The sequence below is a fragment of the Ylistrum balloti genome, unplaced genomic scaffold, assembly GCF_031769215.1.
Source record: "Ylistrum balloti isolate Yb309-2 unplaced genomic scaffold, AGI_CSIRO_Ybal_v1 Utg369836, whole genome shotgun sequence".
Lineage (NCBI taxonomy): Eukaryota > Metazoa > Mollusca > Bivalvia > Pectinida > Pectinidae > Ylistrum > Ylistrum balloti.
Genome location: NW_026781996.1, coordinates 80,191 through 106,984, shown reverse-complemented (window position 1 = coordinate 106,984; position 26,794 = coordinate 80,191). Strand labels below are relative to the sequence as shown.

The window sequence follows — 26,794 nt, the reverse complement described above, 5'->3', positions numbered from 1 at the left end:
ATGTCCCAGAAGAGTAAGCGTCTTCTGCAGTATCGAAGACACCCAAATGTAAGCCTTGGTCAATCCAAGTAAGTAATGTCACATTCGTGAATGATAACAAGGTATACATATACAACAACGGAGCCAACGGGTAAACTACGGAGCATCAAACAGGTCCAGCTTCATATCACACGAATAAATAGAATATTTCTCAATAAGATCACTATGGCGACCATAAAACTTCAAAAATTTTCATCAACCTGCATCTTTTGCAACCATGTGTTACGAGTTTGTCTGTCACCTGACGACTTCTTGCACGAAAATCGTGATACTTGGAACACATTCTTAAATATCAGATTAACTTCGACATGTAAGCACCATATGATCGGAATGTGATGTTGCTATCCAGAAATGGAAAATTATAAATATCAATATTCAAATCATCACGTTTATCATACAGCTTGGTGGAAAATATGTTGAAATCTCTATTCTGCAAACTTACCATATTCATGATTTCGTCGTGTTTGTTATGTTCATTACTTTTTCTTTATGGAATTGAGTGAAAGATACTCAAATATATTTAGCGACATATATGAAAGACATATATGGCAATTGTTTTGAAGAGGTAGAAAAAAAGAACATGTACCCTTCCTGAACACCTGGTCCTTTTGTTTTCTCCTCTTCAAAGTTTATTAATATCAAACTTTCGCTTGTGCAGATTTCATTCTCGTTTCATAAGTTTTGAATTTTATTTATTTTTTCTAAACAAGTCAATATTTCCATGTTGTGTTCATGACAGCTGATCCATGTAGCGCTGTAAATGTGTTGCCAAATATGGACAAACGAGGACTCAACGACCATCCAAACAAAACCCATCCAATTGACGACCGTTACAACATTCCCAGCGGCGGACGTTGGTACAGAGTTGAGGGACAAGAAATGCTTACTAACATATCTACTATTGGATTACAGACGTGCGGCACTACCTTCCCTATATACCTGGATGGTAAAACGTTTTTTCCCCATCGTTATCAAACATAAATCAATTTTTCATGTGAGTAAATAAAACGTCAGAAATCTGACTGATAGCAATGGGAATTTCCGGTTAAAAGAGAACCGAAATTTCGCTTTTAATATTGTTTTCAAGGCATCATTATTATAAACTCAGCAACATGATGTCTGATGTGAGTTCTGTAATGATATCCTATCAGTAACAAAAGTCAAAAACATAATCATAACTGGTTCGATATATATATATTTGACCTGTTTCCCAAAAGTGATGAATTTTCTCTGTGCTGCTTACTATTCAAAACATCATTTTCGTATTATTGTCATGCAAGGCTACTCCGTGTCATATTGTTGTTGTTGCTCATATGGTTTCCCATTTTCACAGGAGTCGATTGAAACCTGTGTTTGTGTTTACGTCACTTTTCTCCCACTGCTTTATACACTATTTTGTTGGCTTCTCTGTTGGTTTTCATTTATTATTATTGTTATGAAGGAAACGTACCAAAAGAAAAAGACGGATTAGTAAACGGAACAGCGTGCGTTATTACCTTCGGTGACATGTGTGCTCATCCACAGACTATCAAGTTAAAAGCATGTCAGGATTTCACCGCGTATTTCCTTCTCCCTCCTCTTGGTACCGCATCAGCGTATTGTTTTGGTAAGTATGATTACAAGACAACAATTTCCAAGAATCTCTCACGATTTTGGATAATAACCTCTAATCATTATATACTTACATTTCTTTTTGCTGAACAAGTGATGATTAATACAAATGTTACACAATCAGTCACTGTGGTATCCGGTATTGCTCTCACACAAGTTAGTTATTATCTGAATGTTACAAAATAAAAGGAAAAGAAAAGGGTTAAAAACATTATCATGAGGTTTTGCAGATTTTTTTTTAACTATGGAAAAAACTGAGAAGTTGATAACGAGAGAAATACCATCTTCCACAAAAACATTATTTAAGATATCAGTTGGGGTGTGTTATATGACCAGTAGTCAAATACCATTAATTTATATAGATTGTACAAAACTAACAACTTCAGAAATACGTGGAAATAATATTTCGAAAAATCGAAATAAAATAAGTATATGACATGTCAATAAAAGGGCTCCGTACTGGCAATCTACTTACCGCATCTTTTAATTTCCAAAAAAAAGTATGAAGTACCATTTAGGTCAAAGTGCGGTTAATACAATTAAAAGACTTTCGGGTTCGTTTTTAATGTTTGGAGAACGTTTTCGACTCAGGTAAGTAAGAATTTTCTCTCTTTTAGCACACACGAATGACTGCTTAGTTTACAGTCAGTTTTACCTAAATCATGGCCGTGATTCACGTCATAGTTTCTATATGTACCGTCCGCTTGTCCACACAATGCTCCGCGAGTTGAATGACATAACGTATTATCGTATACAACAATAAAAGCACAGTAATTATGAAATGTTGGTGTAGAGATCAATATTATTAACAATTCTATGTTTTATCTTTTAGTTGCCAAAGAAAGCAGCAGTAAGTATTTTTCTATACATTACGTAGTTTAACAGCAAGAGCTGTCCTTATACGATAAGTCAAATTATAAGCCCAAATATAAATATCTACATGTATATCTATAAAATCAATAATCTAGTGCTTTATAACAAGATAAATGCAATGAGTCATCACATTCAATAGAAATATGTCTCTATCGACACATGGACTTTTTATACTAATTTTCTAGATTCTAGAGCAAACTCTTTACATTAAACAAACAATAACAATTTAAAAAACCTTCTAATGCACACGCTGTTTATTGTAACGTTCTATACGCTGTTTATTGTAACGTTCTGATGCATACGCTGTTTATTGTAACGTTCTATACGCTGTTTATTGTAACGTTCTATACGCTGTTTATTGTAACGTTCTTATGCATACGCTGTTTATTGTAACGTTCTATATGCTGTTTATTGTAACGTTCTAATGCATACGCTGTTTATTGTAACGTTCTTATGCATACGCTGTTTATTGTAACGTTCTAATGCATACGCTGTTTATTGTAACGTTCTAATGCATACGCTGTTTATGGTAACGTTCTATACGCTGTTTATTGTAACGTTCTAATGCATACGCTGTTTATTTAACGTTCTATACGCTGTTTATTGTAACGTTCTAATGCATACGCTGTTTATTGTATTGTTCTATATGCTGTTTATTGTAACGTTCTAATGCATACGCTGTTTATTGTAACGTTCTAATGCATACGCTGTTTATTGTAACGTTCTAATGCATACGCTGTTTATTGTAACGTTCATATGCTGTTTATTGTAACATTCTATACGCTGTTTATTGTAACGTTCTTATGCTGTTTATTGTAACATTCTATACGCTGTTTATTGTAACGTTCTATATGCTGTTTATTGTAATGTTCCATACGCTGTTTATTGTAACGTTCTAATGCATACGCTGTTTATTGTAACGTTCTATACGCTGTTTATTGTAACGTTCTTATGCATACGCTGTTTATTGTAACGTTCTATATGCTGTTTATTGTAACGTTCTAATGCATACGCTGTTTATTGTAACGTTCTTATGCATACGCTGTTTATTGTAACGTTCTAATGCATACGCTGTTTATTGTAACGTTCTAATGCATACGCTGTTTATTGTAACGTTCTTATGCATACGCTGTTTATTGTAACGTTCTATATGCTGTTTATTGTAACGTTCTAATGCATACGCTGTTTATTGTAACGTTCTTATGCATACGCTGTTTATTGTAACGTTCTAATGCATACGCTGTTATTGTAACGTTCTAATGCATACGCTGTTTATGGTAACGTTCTATACGCTGTTTATTGTAACGTTCTAATGCATACGCTGTTTATTTAACGTTCTATACGCTGTTTATTGTAACGTTCTAATGCATACGCTGTTTATTGTATTGTTCTATATGCTGTTTATTGTAACGTTCTAATGCATACGCTGTTTATTGTAACGTTCTAATGCATACGCTGTTTATTGTAACGTTCTAATGCATACGCTGTTTATTGTAACGTTCATATGCTGTTTATTGTAACATTCTATACGCTGTTTATTGTAACGTTCTTATGCTGTTTATTGTAACATTCTATACGCTGTTTATTGTAACGTTCTATATGCTGTTTATTGTAATGTTCCATACGCTGTTTATTGTAACGTTCTAATGCATACGCTGTTTATTGTAACGTTCTATACGCTGTTTATTGTAACGTTCTTATGCATACGCTGTTTATTGTAACGTTCTATATGCTGTTTATTGTAACGTTCTAATGCATACGCTGTTTATTGTAACGTTCTTATGCATACGCTGTTTATTGTAACGTTCTAATGCATACGCTGTTTATTGTAACGTTCTAATGCATACGCTGTTTATGGTAACGTTCTATACGCTGTTTATTGTAACGTTCTAATGCATACGCTGTTTATTTAACGTTCTATACGCTGTTTATTGTAACGTTCTAATGCATACGCTGTTTATTGTATTGTTCTATATGCTGTTTATTGTAACGTTCTAATGCATACGCTGTTTATTGTAACGTTCTAATGCATACGCTGTTTATTGTAACGTTCTAATGCATACGCTGTTTATTGTAACGTTCATATGCTGTTTATTGTAACGTTCTATACGCTGTTTATTGTAACGTTCTTATGCTGTTTATTGTAACATTCTATACGCTGTTTATTGTAACGTTCTTATGCTGTTTATTGTAACATTCTATACGCTGTTTATTGTAACGTTCTATATGCTGTTTATTGTAATGTTCCATACGCTGTTTATTGTAACGTTCTAATGCATACGCTGTTTATTGTAACGTTCGTATGCATACGCTGTTTATTGTAACGTTCTTATGCATACACTGTTTATTCTAACGTTCTAATGCATACGCTGTTTATTGTAACGTTCTTATGCATACGCTGTTTATTGTAACGTTCTTATGCATACGCTGTTTATTGTAACGTTCTAATGCATACGCTGTCTATTGTAACGTTCTATATGCTGTTTATTGTAACGTTCTATATGCTGTTTATTGTAACGTTCTTATGCATACGCTGTCTATTGTAACGTTCTATATGCTGTTTATTGTAACGTTCTAATGCATACGCTGTTTATTGTAACGTTCTATATGCTGTTTATTGTAACGTTCTAATGCATACGCTGTTTATTGTAACGTTCTAATGCATACGCTGTTTATTGTAACGTTCTAATGCATACGCTGTTTATTGTAACGTTCTTATGCTGTTTATTGTAACGTTCTATACGCTGTTTATTGTAACGTTCTTATGCTGTTTATTGTAACGCTCTATACGCTGTTTATTGTAACGTTCTATACGCTGTTTATTGTAATGTTCCATACGCTGTTTATTGTAACGTTCCATACGCTGTTTATTGTAACGTTCTAATGCATACGCTGTTTATTGTAACGTTCTTATGCATACGCTGTTTATTGTAACGTTCTATACGCTGTCTATTGTAACGTTCTAATGCATACGCTGTTTATTGTAACGTTCTTATGCATACGCTGTTGATGGTAACGTTCTAATGCATACGCTGTCTATTGAAACGTTCTATACGCTGTTTATTGATAATTTATAATGTTCCCACAATTACGTCGAAAAAATATGACAAACAAGTAAAACATTAAATTTTGCTGTCCCAAATCCCTGTAATAATAATGATGACTTCATAGATATATGATAGAGAAGTTATTTGTCAGCTGTACATGAAACTCACCTACCGGTCCTGTAGGCCGTAAGTTAACCCGTCCATAAGACATTGACTGTTAATCAGATATCCAGGTAATTTTTAACATCAGATTGTGTCTTCGCTTTACTTCTATGCTAGGCATCTGGACTCTGATCTCCTAGTTATTGAACAAGCGGTCAAGTCTATGACAAGCCATAGAAACACAGTGTTCTAGTTTACTGTTAGATAACTAATCTATCCGACATCGTACTGTCTTTGGTCCCGATATTCTATGATATCAACATTAAATATCCATAAAATGCTATCAAGTTCCAGTTTCATGACCGTATGATCAGTTATCCTGACACATGTTTAATTTCCTTTGCAGACAAAATGGTTTCGGTATATTAAATATCACAACATGAATAGATTTAGACAAACGCCATTCTTGATGTTTGTGATAATTGTACAAAATGTTTTTTTTTAAATGTTGCCTCTGGTTTGGAATTAGCAATATGACTACAATAAAGTGGAAAACGATGTTAATATATTGAAGAGTGGAATGAACGTAATGGGATACAGATATATATTCAGTGCAATCAGACATATTCCAAATACAGCAGTAATGCGCTACACACAATATTTCTCTATCTCATTGTGTTCATACCAACGTTAACGCAATGAAAAAATCTATTAAATTGTTATATATATGAAAAAATGATAACCATTTACAACATTTATGAAAAATAGCACTTTTGCAGACAGACACCAATGGAAAGAGAGAACACAAATCATCTTATAAAATTGACAAATCATAAAGCCCAATACAGAAAACACAAAGCCAGACATCTGAAGGGGTTGTTCACTTGTGACACAACCCTTCAATTTCATGGTAAACTCTCATCCCCATGGAAGTCGGCAAACAATGCAACTCAAATGACTTTATTAGACGTCAAACCCGACCCCCGTCTTGAATGTAAAGCTAGAATTTCGAGAGGATTCGTGCCACCAAAAGCGATAACTAGGTTGCCGTCATATCTTCAGTCTCAGTTTAAACTCTCTCTGAGCGTTTTACAGTTTATTATGTACGTTAGTGGTATTAAGAAGTACGATTTTCTCTGTGAATATAAGAATAGATTTACAATGAAATTTATTTTTGTGTTGACTTTTTTTTTTATTTGAATTAAAGGACTATATTTTGTCGCTCGCTGCGAACTTATGAGTGCATAGTGCTCACGATAAGCACAGTCAGCTTTGTCTTGTCATATATATCCTAAATTTACCGGTAATTTGGCTAGTTTGATTGTGAAAATATAATAAATAGAGCATTTAATAGTGCTTGTGAAAATTGCTAGAATGTTGGACACACTTGTAAAACATCTGTTATTGCTGAAAACACTATTAAATATATTCTATATATGTTTGATGTTGTAATTATCTGAAATTAACGAAACAGATGACGCAGGAAACAGAAAAGAAAAGCTTGCTGGTGCAGTTTACATACTTGATAAGTATATCTATTTAAGGTACAGCGCCTACTTATGTCATTCCGAAGCCAACGGTATCGCCCAAACTAGTGACGGAGGGAATCTACCAAAGACTACATTTTATTTGTACATTTGTTCCATCACATGAAGACCTGTATTATCAAGTCTTTTGGTTCATCGATGGAAATCCAATATATGTGTCGAAGTTGGCACAGAAAACTGCCCTAGAAACGCTAAAACTTCAGGAAAAAACAGGACAACTTGAAAAGCTTGGCATTAATGTAAGTATGTAACAATGATTTTTTTCAGTGTTGCAATATGGACAGCGAAGGGTGTTTACAACTGTTAACAATACTAAAGTACACATACAGTAATAACTGTTTTAAATAACTTCATAATTATGTATTTAATATACATGCATATAAAACAGCTAAAAATATATTTCATTTTATAGAAAATTTGTCATCAGATATTATTGATTTTTTAATGTACATTGGGTTTTTTAATACTAACTCATACAAATTAATTGTACAAAGTCTTTTTTCTGTTAAAGGTTGCATGTTCTGTTCGTTCTAAGAATAAACCGGAAGGCGTACCTGGACCTATGTCATCGAAAAGTGATCAGTTCTATGCTGGAATCACGGTATGTAGACTTCAAACATTAATTCAAAGGCAAAATCTCGATATATTGCAGCACATCTTTTTTCGCAGGTGTCAGAATATGTGTTGCAGGAACTCATTATTTTTTCAAATATTATTTTTTGATAATTTCCCGAATACTAGTCATTCTTTTATTTTTGCGGTAACCTCTTAAAAGATAATTTTCCGACGTTCATAAGTAATATGTTTAACAAAGCCTCAACAAAAGTAATGGATATTAAGAAATAGACAATTTGAAAATACTTAATTCTGATTTGATAAGAAATAAATAATGTCAAATGCAAAAATTTGATTCGATTCATGCCGTCAAAATTGTAGTCCGCACGCAAAATGTTTTCAAATCTTCATATAAAGCACGCCTTATAAGAACAGCTATTAATTACAATGTATGTTAAAAAAAAACCAAAAAAAAACAACCAAATAAACAAAAACAAAAAAACACACACAAAATTATTTCACTATTAATTTTTATCATTTTATTATTTTGGAATTCATTTCCCACTTCCAGTCATATATTAGATTAGCGGAGTACATCCTTAAAGTTGGGCATAAGAGTTTTCAGCTTATGTTAAAGAAAAGTCCATGCTATTTCGTTAAAATCAATTTGATATTGAATTCTATCCTACTCTCGGTCAATCATAAAAGGAGTACAATGTCTAAGTAAGGCAGGAGAGTTTTCTGGTTTAATTGGCAATATCACAATGATTTCATAAATTTTGCAATTTTCATTTACCTGACCTATTTAGAAGACCTTCAAATAAATGTGTATATTCTAAACCGTTCCACTATTTTAATGAATTAAAACTTGACGTGCAGGTGATGGCAAACCTCGGGGACTAGTAGTTCACCATCAGTACTGCAATCTCGAAGATTATCAAAAAAACAAAGTAATAACACCATTTAATACAAGGTCTGATAGTAGCACAAAGCAATGAATCAAACTGCAACATACACCTGTTTCGTCCTTCTAGGACTGGTCAGTATTGCTACAACATACACCTGTTTCGTCCTTCTAGGACTAGTCAGTATTGCTACAACATACACCTGTTTCGTCCTTCTAGGACTGGTCAGTATTGCTACAACATACACCTGTTTCGTCCTTCTAGGACTGGTCAGTATTGCTACAACATACACCTGTTTCGTCCTTCTAGGACTAGTCAGTATTGCTACAACATACACCTGTTTCGTCCTTCTAGGACTGGTCAGTATTGCTACAACATATACCTGCCTCAATTTAATTTGCTACAACATACACCTGTTTCGACAGCTAAGTATTGCTACATTACATGTTAACTGATGTAAAAGCCTCAATCTAATTCTTCAGAGACGGCTAAGTTAATTACATTTAAGATGTGCTCCGTGGTAAGAAGTCATATGAGTAGCATTAAGATAAACACACAATTCTAAAAAGTAGAAGACAACCTAGAAAATTTAAACAAATGTTGTCATTTTCTAAGTTAGATAATTCCATTCTTAATTGCCAAGTGCGCAATTGTAAGTCACCTAGGTGTGGCTCGTGATATATGATAATTGTATGTTGTTATTTATTTTTTTGAGAACGGATTAAATTTCATTTTTAAATCAAATACGAGTTTCAGATCAAAACATGTTATTGCTTGTATTACTTGTTCTTAATACTATGAAGTTTTATATTGGCCAAACAAGTAATACACTCAGAATCAATTTCATCACAAATAAACACAACTCTAAACAGGCCAAAAATAAATTTCACCACACTGGTTACGTGTGTTTTGTTAAAAAAAATAATGACTTCACGTCAATTATGACGTTATTACAATACTTCACCTTTCAACATAAACCTTGAGAGCCCCTGAAGAGGTGAAAACGCGGTTGAGTTTGTTTGTATATAATATATATGTATATCAACTTTGTGACCTAATTTGATTTAAGATGTTTTTATCTTATATAATTGCTCCATGAAACACAGATCAGAAAATCCAAAAGTTTGCAGAAACCGATGACTTACAATTTGTCATTCTTTTTTCACTTGGTTTATTTCTACAGGTAAAAACGCCAACAGTAACGGTTTATCGCGGTGCCACAACACATAAACCATCGTACATTTCAGTGAAACCCACCGTACCTATTGGTTGTCCAACGATATTGGACCAATGTTTTGTTACCGTCGAAGTAAACATCCCATCCCAATACCAGCATTGTACGGGAAGTCTTGGCACGGTACAGCAAACGAGCAACAATGGTTGCGGTGTAAAGATTAGTCATCAGGACTGGGATAAGGAACATAAACTTGAAGTGTTCTGGGTTGATAATCAGGCATATAGTATTGATTCAGACAGCTATAAAGTCAGTATGAGTACCACTGTGAACGATTATCGTCCCATATGGGGTCAACTGAGTCTTTCTGACGTCAGTGTAAGTATGATACTTCGGTTAGTGAATTAATTGCTGTAATACTTTACCAAAGTACCTCACCTTCCTACTGTGTTTGTCTTCACATCATCAAGGAAGCCATTTAGCATTTTCTATCCTCAGCTACAAGTTTCAAAAAGATGAAAACTTTTTTTTTCTGTTTTTTTTTCTATCTCACCTAAAATGATGGATTAGGTTTATAATACGCTATTGTTTCATTTCTATTTTGTTGCGTCACTTTTAATGAGTTCAATCCTAGGAATTCAGTTAGGCGTTCAAAACGCAGAATGGCTGTGCGGATCAGTCCAATAGTAAATATTCTTGTAAATGTCACTTTCATTCTAAATAACTTTTGAAGATGAAATGTTGCATTGGCTTTTAAGTTTATAACTGGGGAGATTTTGGTCGGCAGCTCCATTAAATGGCGTTCGTGCGTTAAGTCTATAATGAAGGTTAGACTTGTTGATATATTCTTATATTCTTGTATATTACATTTGAATGTATTAAGGTCCAGGTCAGCGACCAGACTCACATATGGAAAGGAAAAGAATGCCATGCTATCTGTGACCCACATATGCACACGTTTGATAATCGGTAATATTGCTTATCATTGAATCTAGAGTGCAACATTAACGATTCAAACAAAGTTTGGTGATATAGTTTGAAGATCTTTAACTAACTAGACGAGAAATATATGTTAATACGTCTAGATGTGTCAATTAAAGCGAGAAAAAGAAGAAATATGAAGCTATGATTTTCGCATACTACTATTTGACAACTAAGCACAAGTCGTTATAGAACGTAACATAGAAATATCTATAATTGAAGCATTGTATCTTTTAATTTTTGTGTCAACCTCTTTCATCTTGGTTGAAAATAAAGCGCTTTAATTGTATGACAGTTGACACTTATTGTACGTTTGCAGCTACTACGATAATCAGAACCCCGGGACTTTTGTACTATATGAGCACGATGATCACTCTAGGAAGGTGCAGGTAAAACCTTAACTATTATTACAGTAGTGGAAGCAGGTTGATTTATTCACAATTGATATAAGCCAAATGTCCATGTATAGGTCACCAAAGGTTACAGATCAAATGGGTCATAAAATCAATAAATAGTTATATTTCTCATTTTAACATCTTATTACAATGATAAGTTATGTCAAGATATAGGTCATTAAATGTCACATGTCAATTTCAATCGATATATATTATATACTACTGATATTGATTGATTGTTCATTTGTTTTTAAATGTCAATGAGCATTTTCAAGTTACGTAATAGTTTTTCAAGTTAAGCTGATAATACACATCTTTGAGAAATATTCTATAGCCTTGTACGACATGAAGCTGGATGTATTTGATTCTCGTTAGTTTGCATGTTGGTTCTGTTGTTGTATGCCCTGTTCTCATTTGAGAATGTGACATCACTTACTTCGATTGACCAATGTTTACATAGCGGGTGTCGTCTTATTCTCCCTGTATGTTTTCAGGAGTCTCCATGTAAACATTTCTTTTGTTTATATTTTGTCCTAGTTTTATGGAATTTGAGTTTGAATTATGATTATGTTGCCATGGTCGTATGTTTTTTTTTTTTTTTTTGTTACTTGATACTCTCTGGCGGAGAGTTACATACAAATACAGAATTCTTTATATGGTTTAATTTCAAACACTTCGTGCTGTTACTTGTTACATGTTAATCTATGACATCGTGCAACGTCTACTGGAGATGTCCTAAGTAATGACGTATAATTATCTTACCAATGGATTAGATTTACATTCACAATGAAATCGCCATTTTCGTCCCTGGGTTTACTCTGAACATTGTAGAACGACTATATCAAAAACGTGGCTTTATCTGCTTATTTGATTATAGTAAAATGTTAAATGCTGAAACGCATTTATTTGTAAGATTGTTCACTGATCAAAAGAAAATAAACTCATAATTTTGTGAATTTTCTTCTAAAATTAAAAAAAAAATAAAACAATTTTGAAAAAAATAGATACATTGTTATATTATGAAATACATTGTATTTGTTGAACTATTACGTCTAGGTACAAATGAAAGTCACGTCCTGTAACTCTCCTCTTCACGTTTATTGTGTCTGTGCTATTGCTGCCCGTGCTGGTGGTGATGTGTTTGTCATCGACCGATGTCCAGGTGTCTACCGACCAATATTTGAATTCCGCTCATGTAAAGATCACATTCTTGATGTTAGGAAAATCAATGAGAATGACTACAAGGTGAGAGGCAAAGATAAACAAGTACTTAATAAAACTGTTCGAACTTGAAAATAGGGAAACTGTAAATCATAAAACATACTGAGCGGGGAATTTATCTACTGTGTAAGTATTTATTTCACAAAAAAAAACAGTTTGTATATTTCGAAATACCTTGTGATAGTTGTCGTGTGTCAGATACTCTTGTAACAAGTTTCAATCTTGAAAACTAAACAAAGAGGAACTAAAAGCATGTGGTTTACGTGAAACATTAAAGATAAGCTGACAACATCCGACCGTTTGCTCCGTTTGCATCTTTATAAGACCTGTGTTCACTCTGACGAGTTCATGTTTCATGGTTTTATTTTATCGCCTTCATCATTTGAAATACCTTAAAGAAATGTGTCTACTGATATAACAGTTCTTCCTTTGCAGTTAATTCATAGCAACAAATGAGTTTATAATGATTATAGTGTATTTGGTGCATTCACAACCTGGACTTATCTTTCAGCTTAATGTGTCATTTTATCAATCATATGAGTACGTTTTATCGACAGATTTATTTCCCAAGTGGAAGTTACCTTAATGTTAATCTGCGGCATTACACTGGGAAGGATGTGATGGATCTGCACCTGTATCCTTCGACCTCTGACGCAGACCACACTCAAGGATTATGTGGCACACTGAATGGCGACAAAAATGACGATTTTCAAACTCCAGATGGAACTCTTGCCGGAAATGCAAATAGTTTCTCAGTGTCCTGGAGGTAATTATGATAATAAAATGTCTTAAGGCTTACATCATTACAATTCATATTTAAAACATTTTGGGTTTCCACAACACACTGTAAAAAACCGTGCTTACATCGTTCAAACGTCGTCCACACATCCTGCAAATTTTGTCCACACATCGCCCGAAGTGAGCAATAAAAACATAAATATGTAATTGTTTGGCGGATAAATATCACAAAGAATTATATTTACTATATAATATATAAAATATAGTTCAACAGAGAATCATTTTTATTCTAGAAATGCATTTTTATTCGTATAAACTTTACAAAATTTGATTAACATTTTTGATCTTGACATCAACACATTTTTTATCTTTTCATCTTTTATCTTCTTTCACTTTCTATCTGGTAACGCACCGGTATCCATATTATCAAGGGCCGCCATAATGTTCTTCAGAATTAATATTTTATCAATTTCAAGAGTGAATGATAACTTTGGCTTGAACGAGTCACAGCCATATACAACGAAAATAGTTGCTAGCTGCTGTTTATTTATTTTTTTTTATAAAAGAACGTAACTGAAAGCATCTGAAAAGCAATGTAAATATCGTGTGCTGTTGATAAGTTTGTATCGGTCGTAGGTACCCAGTAATATGTTTATTGTCAACATCAGTCTAATAAGAATTACATATAGGGTTCGTTTATACCTACCTGCTGCCGATAATGATATGAAGTTTGATAGAAAATAATCGCCGATCACTGAGTCTTGAGAATTATAGTAAATTGCTATGTGCCAAGACAAATAGGTTTTTATTTAATTTGTATTCTTAAGCTCCGTTTATTTCTTTGTGATGTAATTATTCTCACAAAAGCAGATACAACAGTCAGTAACATTTATATGTAGTTCATAAAAATCTCCAAATACAAGAACGCTGTACTGTATCTCGGAATTGCCAACACACTGTATACACACCATATTTCTTTCCATATGATATATATGATGTGAAGTGCTCAGAACATAGGTTCATTCTACCACTGTCGATTGATATCGGTACTTAATACATCTTATATCATACATATATATATGTATTAGTATTTGTATTTCAAAAAAATTTGAAAAAATCTTAAGATGTATTTGCATATATATTACCTGACACATGATTCGCATGACCTAATTCTCTATATTATCCACCTTATACATATTTCTTCAAATTAACTCGCTCATTTTAAGCCATTGTATTCTTTCTACTTTTTAAGTATTTTCAAGGAGCTTCAGAAACATGAAAGGTAAAAAAATTAAAGGTAAAAATGCAAGACCAATATGTCTTTAGTTTCCAATCGTTCCATTCGACAAATATTTTCCAGTGTAATTATTCTATTTGAAAATGGAATTACATTTTAATGACATGTTCATTAAATGTACTCCTGTTAGTTTTGATATTAAGGTTCTTGCTTCCTTATAGAATCAGTTTAAGTTTAGATGGAGATTCAAAATGACTTGATATTTTAACTAAATAAATTGAAGGAAACAACAGTGCAGGTCACTATATGTGTTAGATTTTAGTATAAGGGGCCGTCCAGATAGTATCTATCAAGGAGATATGCTTAGGATATAACTTATATAGTATATGCTGCAAAGGGTATACATGTTAATGGTGAACAAAATTAATTAATATATATATATATAAATCAATTCTAGATAATTGCAAAAATTAGGAACATGTATGAATCTACATGTTCCCATTTTCTCTCTGGTGTCGACTAATTACTACAGTTAAAACATACTCTACATAACCTATTCAGTTAAAATCTATGAAAATAAGTTAAAATAACAAGTTTTATATATTATCACTAATTTTTAACTAATCCAAACACAGTATTTGTAGCGATTACTCAATTTCCCCCATATATTACCTGTACCAATAAATAATGACGACAGTGTTCGGGAATGATAAAAGAGCACGTATTTTCTGTATGGTACTAATCTTCGTCAATCTGAATTGAATTACCAATAAAACACGTGTGGTAATATTTCATTCTTATTTATTTGAATAAATGTGACTAGAAACTACTGATCCGAAGTAATGATAACAGAGCCCGCTATAAACAGAGCGCCAGAGACGTGTTGGAGAAAAACGTGTAAAGAATAGAATCTTTCTGTATCATGATGGATATCACTCGACTCGATTAAATACGAAATATGAAATACTATTAAAGTATCGCAGTGTTATAAGCATATAAATGAAGAGTATCATTATACTACAATTCGTCCAGAGTACGTTTAAAGTAAACGATGTCTTATCAAAATTAGAGTCAGATTGTCGAAGGATTATGTAGATATCGTTACTGAGTTACTTGATGATAAAATTAACATAATAGTTGCTTTTATTAAAATACATCCAACATAAGACATATCTCTAAATAGCTCATGACATAAACGAATTGAAAGTTCAAATAACAATCTAAAATAAGAATTAAAGTAAAGATTCTTTAACACGCATGTTCTGTTATGATAGATCCCAGATCTAAAATGTCTATTTATATATCATAGCGTGCTTTCCAAAAACGACTGAAAATATGTGAACAGAAAAAAAAACCAAACTCGAATTCAGTACACTAGGGCAATGTATGAACTGAAGAAAAATTGTCACGGAGACACATGTAAAACCTACAAGAAGAGCGATACCAGGTGTCCGGAGAGGTAAACATCTTCTGCTTCATTGCCATGTAAATATTGGTCAATACGAAATATAGCACAATATTGCATACATATTATCTTACCTGTATGTTATGAAAAGAACATGGTTGTGAAGCAAAAAATGGCAGTTGTTGTCTTATGTCCTTATTAATTCTTTGATTGTATATTCATTAAGTAATCTTATTGATCATCTTGTTTGTAAAATTGCACAGAGTTCAAGACAAGGACAACCTAATAACCATGAATGCGGATTCATTGGATAAGCTGGACAGCTGGAATAAAACCGTACAGTTTTGCACATGTAATGCACCGAATAACATTGACGCACCAATAAACAATATCACGTGTTCCCAAAGTACTATAGCAACTTGCGTAAAGAAAGATGAAGCTTCTGTCAAAAAGCAACAACGGTGTAGGGTGAAGAATACCCGTGCGCTACGGAAAGAGTCAGTGATGACGTCACCAGGACATTTTAGTAGACGACAGGTAAGGTCATTAAAGTAAGAGCTTCAAACAAGATTGTCCCTTTTTAAAATACATTTTATATTAACTAATACTTATATCTTGTTAATGAAAATCAGCTAACGAAAATGAAGTTTTCTTTTCAACGCAAGTTAATCATTTAAACCCGACCCATCCCTAACAGGAACGCAATGTCTGTCTGATCGTAATTAAGGTCGTCTGTTGACAACCTTTGTCCGGATGACTCCCTATGAACTTGTAAACGACTTTTAATGAAACTGAACGGGAATTTGATGTAAGGAACTATATATATCTATATAAGCTTTAGTTCTTTTACAACGATTGCGAAACAAGTCATTTTAACATATACTAACCACTCGCGTTAGCCCAGAGGTAGGGAGAGGGCCCGGAAAAAGAGGATTTGGTGTCTGCATTTTGCCTTTCGCCTTTTTCATACACACCTTCTATAATTATACAAATTATCTTGAGGAACACGGCATACATCATGATATGTCTTTAAAGACCGTAACTAATGCCTGCGTTGATAAATCGGGTGCAGTAAAGGTGGCATTTTGACCTTAATTTTGATTGTACAGGCTACCAGATTATTTAGGGTTGTACTGTTTGGCAGTTCTAGCTATACCCCATTGTGAATGAAAGACAGCTAAATAGACAACAAAAATAACAACAACAAAAACAAAAACAAAAAAACAAAACAAAACAAAAACAAAAAGAAAAAATACGTAACGTTACAGTGTCGGCAGGAAGACATAACTACAGTTTTTATTGTCAGTTTCAAGAGCTGCTGTCTAGGATACAACTTCATACGAAAAATTAGAGCCTAATTAATGTTACAATACATTGTTACAATAACAATTTGGATATCCCTTTTATTCCCATTTTGTGACTCATCAGTTTAGCTACTGTATTCATTGAATAAAAAAAACAAGATGACTCGGGAACAGCATTAATACAGCTCTGTAAATTAGAGTTTCATTTTTTTCTAAAATTTGTGAATAAATATATCGATACTAACGGACATTTATGTTGTTTGTATTCGGTGAGTGATTTTCTCAAATGGCCAACAAGGCGTGTTGCTATTCACTTGCTGTCTCTGTATTCTACAGATATCACAAACGGTCTTGCAGTATGTTTAACCATTAACAAATTAAGAAAATGTGAAACATAGGTATCAGATATAAGTGACATTCGGATAAAGCTTGCTTCGGTTCAGTTTTGGTTTGTCGAGATAACCTCTTGTCCTGGATTTGTTTTGAGTGAAACATTTACATTACTGTATCGTTTTTCCTCCTGTAAAATGTCTGTAGATTGATTTATGCTGACTAGTTTGTTTAAATTTGTCTACTTTTAAACTCATATCAAGTCTTATAAATTAATTTCTATGACAGAGAGAAGTACGTCGACTGTGGAATGAATCCTCTGCGAGAACGTATTGTGAGACGTTTTTACAAAAGTCTTCATCATTCGAGGCATGCTCCAGGGACATAACCGTCACCAATCCTCAGTCTTCAATAGACACGTGTGTTCTCGACATAATGGTTTGTCTTAACATATTGTGTATTACTTGTTTTGATAACAATAGCCCTGGAGATTAAAGTTTAGTAGAAAAGAAAACTGATAATTGAATTTAACGTTGTAATATCAATTACATATCCGTAATGTTTATATCTTCTAACAACGAATTTAACTTATTAGGTTGATACGCCTTGCATTGACCCACATTTCACATTTTTCTTTTTTAAACATGCAGGCTACCCAAACAACCATATGGGCTACCTCTGCTAGGGAAGCTCTGAAGTCCGTCTGTCTGAAGGAACTCAAACAGAACACAACGTACCAGGAGGAAGATTCGGATGACCAGCCCTCCATTTCCCAGCAAATCAAGGAGATCACGTGTCCGAACGAGTGTAGTGGACATGGACAGTGTAACAATGGTGAGAAGATTATGGCGAATTGTGGGGGAACGTAAAATAACCACTGTCGTGCTATTGGAACTAAAGGTAGCAAACAACCAATGTATCAAACAAGTAGCATGAACACGAAACCTAGTTCATTTTTTTTTATTTCAGTTTGAGTTAAGGTCTACTTATGGTTTCCCAAACAACATGAAACTACCCATAAATCATTATGAATAATGCATATTTGTATTATTGCATTATGCAAAATCAAAATCGGTTAAACTAAGGCAAACTCTACACAAGAGACATGTGTACAGGTAGACGCTTTAGATAATGTGCAAGTTGAATAATGCCAGGTATCCAGCAGTGCTTCTGCTTCATAGCTATTACCCTCCAGGTAATATAGGTTTATCAAATTAATGCCACGTTTTAAAATGTGAACCAGGTATATCGTATAATTGATCTCGAGTTTAGATTTTGTTGATATCTTCTTGTTTTTCAGGAACATGTACATGTGATGAAAACTTTGGAGCTGCTGATTGTTCTGTCGACGTTCGTGTACCTCCTCATATTTACGGTGTTAATATGGACTCCAATGGTACTTGTGATATCCGTACTTGTGATTCGGCGATTGTTGAAGGGGAGACCTTTGTAGAATTTGGGAACCTCACTTGTCACTATGAACTAGTTGCGGTAAGAAAATAGAGGCCGTAACAGTGTCTTCTCTAATCCTACATGGATTGTTACATATCTGAAAAATCACTCTAAAATTAAAAAAAGAAAAAAAAAAAAACAGAATTGTTTATACACACATCATATATTCAAAAACGTATGGTATTGGTTTGAATGTCATTACAATATTTAATGCCTGTGGTGGTTGTTAAGTACTTCATATAATTCATACCCGATACATAATGAAGTCCTGAATGGTTGTTCTTGCCATGCAAAATGTATCTGTAGCAATGATAAGAAAAATAGAATATCATTTTTTATAATCTCTCTTTGCCAGATAAATTTGAATGGTACCGTGGCGTTTGCTACCAATATGACATATCCTGGTCAGTTAAACACTCTAGTTGAGGTATTTTGTCCTCTGCCGGATGTATGGAGTAAACGTGCATCTGGCCGTTCAACGGATGTATTTAGTCCATTTCCATTCGTTTATCGGTGGTCAGTTGGAGTCAGTAATGACGGAGAACATTTTGGAGAACAGACAGAACTGATTGTTTACAATGCGGAGTGCCAGATTATAGTTGATGTCAACCAATCACTTTTTGATTTAAAGGTAGCATCTCTTTATACGTCTGACTAAAGATTTATATCGACCGAATGGGCGTGGATCACATAAATATCCGTCAATGATTTCATTCAATAAATGATAACAGCTTAAATTTATAAACAAAACCCAGAAGATAGTAAATACACGGCTTCTGTTCATAGAAATATTGTAGAATAACTTCTGATCTGGATATAACGCTGGGTTTGTTACATGGGTTCATATTGAATTGTCATTGGTAATGGATAAGAGTTAAGCTAGGTATCATCTTTGATGGAACCCAGATCGATCTTGTTAAGTGTATCGGATGAACGCATAATTGATTCGGAGTCAACTTTTTATACACTGTTTTATAGTTAGTTTTATACATCAGAAAGTCCGGCGACTGTTGGATATTGTTGGACATGTAATTTTTCATCCGGATAAAATCAATATATTTTTTCAGGGCAAAACAAGTCAGTTTTAAAAGATAAGTGATTGTTCTTGACATTTCAGGATGAGTATTGTTTTATTAGAGGCATTTGCGCACACGACGGAGAAACGGACGTATCTGACCAGTGTTCCGTGTGTACGCTTAGTCTCACACGATTCGAATGGAGTAAGAATTATGGTACGTTAATAGGGAATAAAACCTGTATAAGATACTTTCACCCGTTAATACCCTTAGTAATTAGAAGTCGAGAAAGAATATTTGTATTATGTGATGTCGATTAGATAGATCGTCTTGCGATATTTCAGTAGATCAAAACTAGAGAGACAATGCCTTCTTAAATACCTTACCATTATTTCATTTAAAAGCAAACTCAGTAATGCAACTTAGAAAATTATCTGATATTGTCTCAACTCTTTGGTTAGTGCCATCAGTTAAAAAATATAACCTTATCTTAATCATAACTTGTTTTAGATAACTGTCTAATTGGTGGACTTTGTGTGGCCAATAATTCTGTCAATACTCAAGACATGTGTTCTATATGTGATGTTGCTGTATCTACTGAAGCGTGGAGCCACAATCCAGGTAAATAATGTGAATTGTATAGGTAAATAATATCTATACATGTTCATTATGATATATAGTCTATAATTTATCAGCTACTAAAGCGCGGAGACATAATTCAGTTACAGGTTATAAATATACATAGGTTATATATATATAGATGGTTTTTTTCATAATTTTGCTGTATATACTCAAGCGTAGGGGTGTATTACAATTAAAAAATGTAGAAGCATGGAACCACGACCTAGGTAAAAATCTATAATTAGCATATATATCTATATGGCCTTTTGTGATGTTGCTGAATCTACTGAAACGCGAAGTCGCAACACTGGTAGAGAACACATGAAATGTTATACACATATATATAAAGTTGTTTTATCTACTAAAGCGTGGAGGCGTTATGCAGGAATACGTTATCGAAATCCAGGTATTTTAATGTATATGAATTTCTATATGACTGTATTGTTGCCGAATCAACTGAAGCCTGCAGCCACAATCCAAGTATAAGAGTTTTTAGAATCGTTCTGTATTTAACTTGGCTGTTATATCTTCTGAAGGGTGATATTATAAGGAATGTCAATGATGTTTATAAATGTTCTATCATATATACAAAGTTTTACTTATATTATTTACCTGCATAAGGCATTGACCAAAAAGAGCACTGAAATGTGTGTCTTTAACTGATATACTTTAAATCTGAATGTGTTGATTGTTGAATACCTTTAACATAAAGGATCAAAGTTAATACACCTACATTTAGGACGGACAGTATCGAGTGAAACGAGAACGCCATTAAAACGACAAAAATTACGTAACACATAGAAAACTGTTTTAGTTTTCAAATAAAACGTTTTCCATTTCTATCGAATAGAACGCTGTCTAACGCCACAATGCGATTACTAAACCTTAATGACGTTAGATGAATGTTAAATTCAACAAAAATATTTTGACTCTAAGTGCCTATATCTAATAATGAACTACATTGTATATATTATATGCGCATGCTTAACTTTTGTTATTGTTGTGCTCACGAAAAGGGTTCCACTTGAAGGATTTCTTTTTTCTTTTTCTTTTTTCTTTTTAAGTTTTGAACAGCTTAAGGCAACGGCGTGTAATGCAAATTAAGTTTTTAACATGGATTTAGTGAGCATACAACCCATATTGCTGATATGATATCGCAAAGCTGGCATTTTAAAATATCATCAGTTCTCTTAAGAGGGATCCATTTTTTTTTTTTTTTTTGTGCGAAAATCGTGATTTATTCGTTGAGATCTCTTCACCATAAAACGAGGGATCATGTTTGAAATATGTTAACAATACATCCCATAGGTGCTGGAGAACCTCACGGATCTGAATATAGATAAAACTTAATTTCGTTGTATATTTCTGTATTGCAGACTATTGCAGAATAGACGGTAAATGTGTTAGCCATAACACATCATCGGTCAATGACACGTGTTTGAAGTGTGACGTAGGATACTCACGTGATCAATGGACAAATAATTGTGGTAAGGCATCTTTTTTTAGGTTTAAGTATAAATTATATTGTGAATATTGTTCATTAGTCTAATCATTCGTTATAACAGATTTAAAGTCTTTTGTATAAAATTGAAATGGTGTTGTCTATTTTCATGTTTAATATATATAAATATAAATACGTACATAGTTGTCTATAACCAATACTTTATCAATTAAAACATTTTATGTTTTCTTGTTTTCATAATACAATACTATAGTCTACTTACTGATAGCTATTTTTTATTCAATTGTTGTATTTGAATTATAAAAATACATATTCAGCCTCCCGAACTGATCTTGCACTGTTCCTCTGTACCAATAAAATCCAATGAAACGTTGCTAGTTTTACCACTTGGTGAGTATAGATAGTGTCAGGTGATCGTTGCATGGACAGTCCATATTGGATCCAAATTTACAGGGTAACGTATTTATGACATAAAAGTATACAACTTCAACTGAAGGAATAATGCTGGCCAACCAAGGTAAGATAATTAGTGACTTTCTTTGAATTGTGAAATAATAAAATTAGAAAATGATAATTTTACAAAAAGGTCAACTATTTTGCAGAGTATTTCCAAACTGTCAGTGTTCTCTCGTATTTGGTATCGATTCCACACAAAGACGACTATAACATGTTTATATATTTCATTATCATAAGATTACCGATACATACTGTTATATAATAATTCCTCTAAAAAACGTGTCGTAGATCAGGCATATGAAGATATGAAATGACCCTAAGGAAAACTACGGTAGCAATAATCCACAGCACTGTCCATGCACAAAGTGGCATTCTCCCTAGAGAAGCTTGTCTATTGCAAACACGAAACATTAACAAATCAAATTATGGTAATTGAAAAATCGCAATGGCCAATGGAAAAGACACTAAAGGCAATATCTAGGTTATAAAGGTTGTCAGTTGCTTTATACAATATCACAAACTCCTATTCAAACACTAGTGAACATATTGAAAAAAACAATGATTACAATTCAATGTACAGGTGCTATATCCTTACTTCAGTGAAGAATCTTGATATTTTACTTTAGTAAATGTTGTAAAAATATTTTTTAAATATGTTTTAGAAATATGCTTTAATAGAAGTATTTTAAGATTTGCTTTCATAGTTAGAAAAAAACATGGGACTTATTCATTTCAGTTTTCACTCAGATATTTATGTATATATTTTCCAAGATCAAGAACCGCACATTGAAAAAAATTACAGGTCCCTACATTCTAGTGATCCCAAAAGTCAAAACATCCTTATTTTAAATCTTTAAGATTTATGGTCATGATGCGTAACGCATGCAATATTTTACAGCATTATTCCTTTTCACGTATTAAGAAAGAATTTATTTTATGTCCTACATAACTTCCAATATAACTTTACATATCTATGTATGTTTGACATTTTTTCATGTAAAATTCTTGATATAATTTTTTCTCGTTTATCAAATATGTATAGGTATTGGGAAAATATTATTTTATTGATGTAGGAAATAATCGTTTATTAAAATTTCTTTACATAAATTATCTTTACAGTGTCAACACAAACAACAAGGGAACAAGAAACTCCAAACACGACAGGCCAACACACAACACAAAAAACAACACAAAAACCAGAGATACAGGAGACACAACACCACCTCACAACACAAATAACAACACAAAAACCAGAGAAACACGAGACACAACACCACCTCACAACACAAATAACAACACAAAAACCAGAGAAACACGAGACACAACACCACCTCACAACACAAATAACAACACAAAAACCAGAGAAACACGAGACACAACACCAAGTCACAATAACCCAAACGACAAAAGTACATGTAACCTCGAAAGCACAGCACCAAACTAAAACAACACCTTATTCCGTTCACAATGTTACAATTGGTACTACACACAGCATTCAAGGCGAGACCGGAGAAGCGGACAAGGAAAGTGTCAAAAAGTCTATATCGAAAGCTTGGATAGCAGGGCCTATCATAGGATTTTTATTAATTGTCATGGTGATCGGTGCAATTTTATATCGGCGAGGAAAAAGGTATTTTTTCCACTATTCACTGAATGATTTCACAACATGATTATGTTTAACCAAAACGATTGATCGTTTTTCACAGTATTGAAATCTGTATTTGTTACTTGTATTTGTATTTCTCATTTACATATTTGTTGTTTCAGGAATGTGGACATAAACTATAAAGTAACCTATGTGGCGTCTGCGTCTTGAGAAGACTTTCAGATCAGGAATACAACAATGAACTAGCAAAGTCAAGACAGCGTTAACATTGTCGGCATAACTTATTTAAAATATGAATTAGGATAATTTCATTATAATGATATACTTAATATAAAATATTATATCATATTATATGCTTCATCCTCAGAATGGCTATGTCATATATCCAAGCCCCATAGGTATGCAAATAGTCTGATGGAAGGTAGAATAATGGGAACCTTCAGTCATTCAACCCTCCGCTAGGTCATAATGTCCATTTTTAATGACAAAAAAGATACATGTGAATGTAAAAGATAACCAATCATTACTTTGGTGAAATTAGTGACAGTAATAGATATGTCAACTATCGTTCCTTTGTATGTTGAGGATGGGAGAAAATATCACAGAATTATCTAATCTAGTAAAGGATAATACATTTTTATGAACACTGCATGTTATTTAATTCATGTCATCTGTCTCTGTACTTGATTACTTTATAAAAACCGAAAACATTACACAATACTATTGACTGGTTATTTTCTACGAGTAAAGTTAATTTTACTATCTGATATTGATTACCTGTCAATATACACCATAGATATTGTTCGTTAATAATTGTACGCATGTACGAATATGTCGCTGTTATGTTTTGAAATGATATTAAAATTGTTTATTTGATTGGTTGGTTTTTAATACTTTCTGAAGTATTGCCCGATGCACTGCTTTATGTTTATCTTTCATTACCTTTTGTTGTCGAGAATATTTAGCAATATGTCTTTAATTCATACAATGTAGCTATAACTGATTGAAAAAATGCAAAGTCTAGTCCACCTTACCTCAAAATTGCAATCAATATGCGGTTTTTTTTTAACATATTCTAAACAATATTTACCATCAACTTTAACGAAAATCCATTTGAGAGGGAATGCTTTGTTGTTACTGATTAGGCTTAAGCTAAATTTGGCAAGTGCAGGGAAGTGTTCTGATCCAAGTTAGCTATTGCTAGTCATCAATGTCTTGAGTGTGGTAGCTATTTCCGGCGACGCTAGTATGATATATAGGTGTGATGATTTCCCGGTTGTAATATTGTCCCTTATCAACAAATCATTACATGTAATACGTGAACAGTAGTATAAAAGATAGACACTTCTGATATCATCCTGTTTTTTTCCGCGATACCTTTGATCGACAGTGATATAATTTACTTTAACTAAGTGCTAGGCATTATATCGTTATGTTCAAACTGATGCAAATTGTATCTCATTGAAACGAAATAAGTGGAAATTCAACATCAAAGGATCGGGAGTCAGCGATACGTGTGTACATCTCGTAATCTGGATATACGCACGTGTTCGTAGTGGCAAGGTCCAGATATATACGCTGTTCTGAAATCATCTTATATATGTGAAAATTATGAAATTAAGTTAATTATGGGGCTACTGCACCTCCCCGTTTAGATTTTGACTTTTCTTTTGATCATTTTGGATCTCCCTCATTCGCCTCTGTGGCTTCAAAAGGTAGGCTCTTAGCATCACAAACGAGTCCTAGAAACAGCTGTATGATACAGTTTAATTCAATGTTTGGCTCTACTGTTTCTAACGTGAGAAATGGTGCTATTTACTTGTTTGCTTTTGTGTAATCTTTAAGGCCCCGCGGTTTGCCACATTTTCATTTGAATAGTGTTCACAATGTTCCGAATGGTTTGACATGAATATACTGGGTAAGTAGAAAATGTTCCTAATGGTATTTACATAGTCCATACTGGGAAAGTTCACAAGGTTCATTATGGATTTTATTTGGAATATACTGGGAAAATTCACATTGGTCCTTATGGTTTTAACAGGGACCAAACAGGATGACTTCGCAATGTTCTTTGTGGTTTTGTCATAGAGTATACTGTGTTATTTTTAAATGTACTGGACACTGTTTTCCTCACAGTATCTCGATCAGGTCATTTGTCTTCTTGGCTTGATAATTGAAAATTCATGATTACTTGCAGATCAACAACACTGCCTACGTAATATATCTTTAAGAACAGAAATAGCATTATCATGCTAAGTACATTTTAGAAGTATTTTTTATCAAAAGTTTTTAAGAAGTACATTCCTGGTCGCATCACAACGGCATAGAAAAGTCCCGACAAATTCTTGGTCACGTATGTGAAAACGATGAAGAGGCTTTGATAAAAACGATTATAAAAGTGAAAGCTGAGTTCGGCTTATAAAAAATATCTTAATATTAATAACAGCGACAAATTTAATAAATCATAGTTTGACATTTTATAATCGTTTCTTACATAAATGAAACATTAACACATGAATACAATATATTTTTTTATTGTCAACAATCGAGGGTTGCCATGATCCTAGTCATCCATCAAAAACTTCCTCAGTCAGCACCTGGAGGCATCCCCCCATTTCCAAATGGTTGCAGGTTCTGGGCTGAACAACATGTAAGAAAATACATTATTACAAGTTATATAGCAGTCCATGAAAGACTCAAAACAATCAACAGCCATA

At 33.3% G+C, this 26,794-nt stretch overlaps 1 protein-coding gene across 1 annotated transcript; it reads left to right on the top strand.

The window, feature by feature from the left end:
• Positions 1–24,287, top strand: LOC132545263 (von Willebrand factor D and EGF domain-containing protein-like). The gene is made up of 20 exons (XM_060208936.1): positions 1–68; positions 750–985; positions 1,481–1,645; positions 2,483–2,500; positions 7,217–7,458; positions 7,731–7,820; positions 9,863–10,231; positions 10,737–10,822; positions 11,154–11,223; positions 12,286–12,474; positions 13,008–13,216; positions 16,094–16,372; positions 17,755–17,902; positions 18,115–18,298; positions 18,765–18,955; positions 19,272–19,547; positions 20,034–20,148; positions 20,443–20,553; positions 23,591–24,101; positions 24,239–24,287. Exons 1-20 carry the CDS (start codon positions 1–3, stop codon positions 24,285–24,287), a joined length of 3,606 nt encoding a protein of 1,201 aa, XP_060064919.1.
• Positions 24,288–26,794: the final 2,507 nt, after the last annotated feature.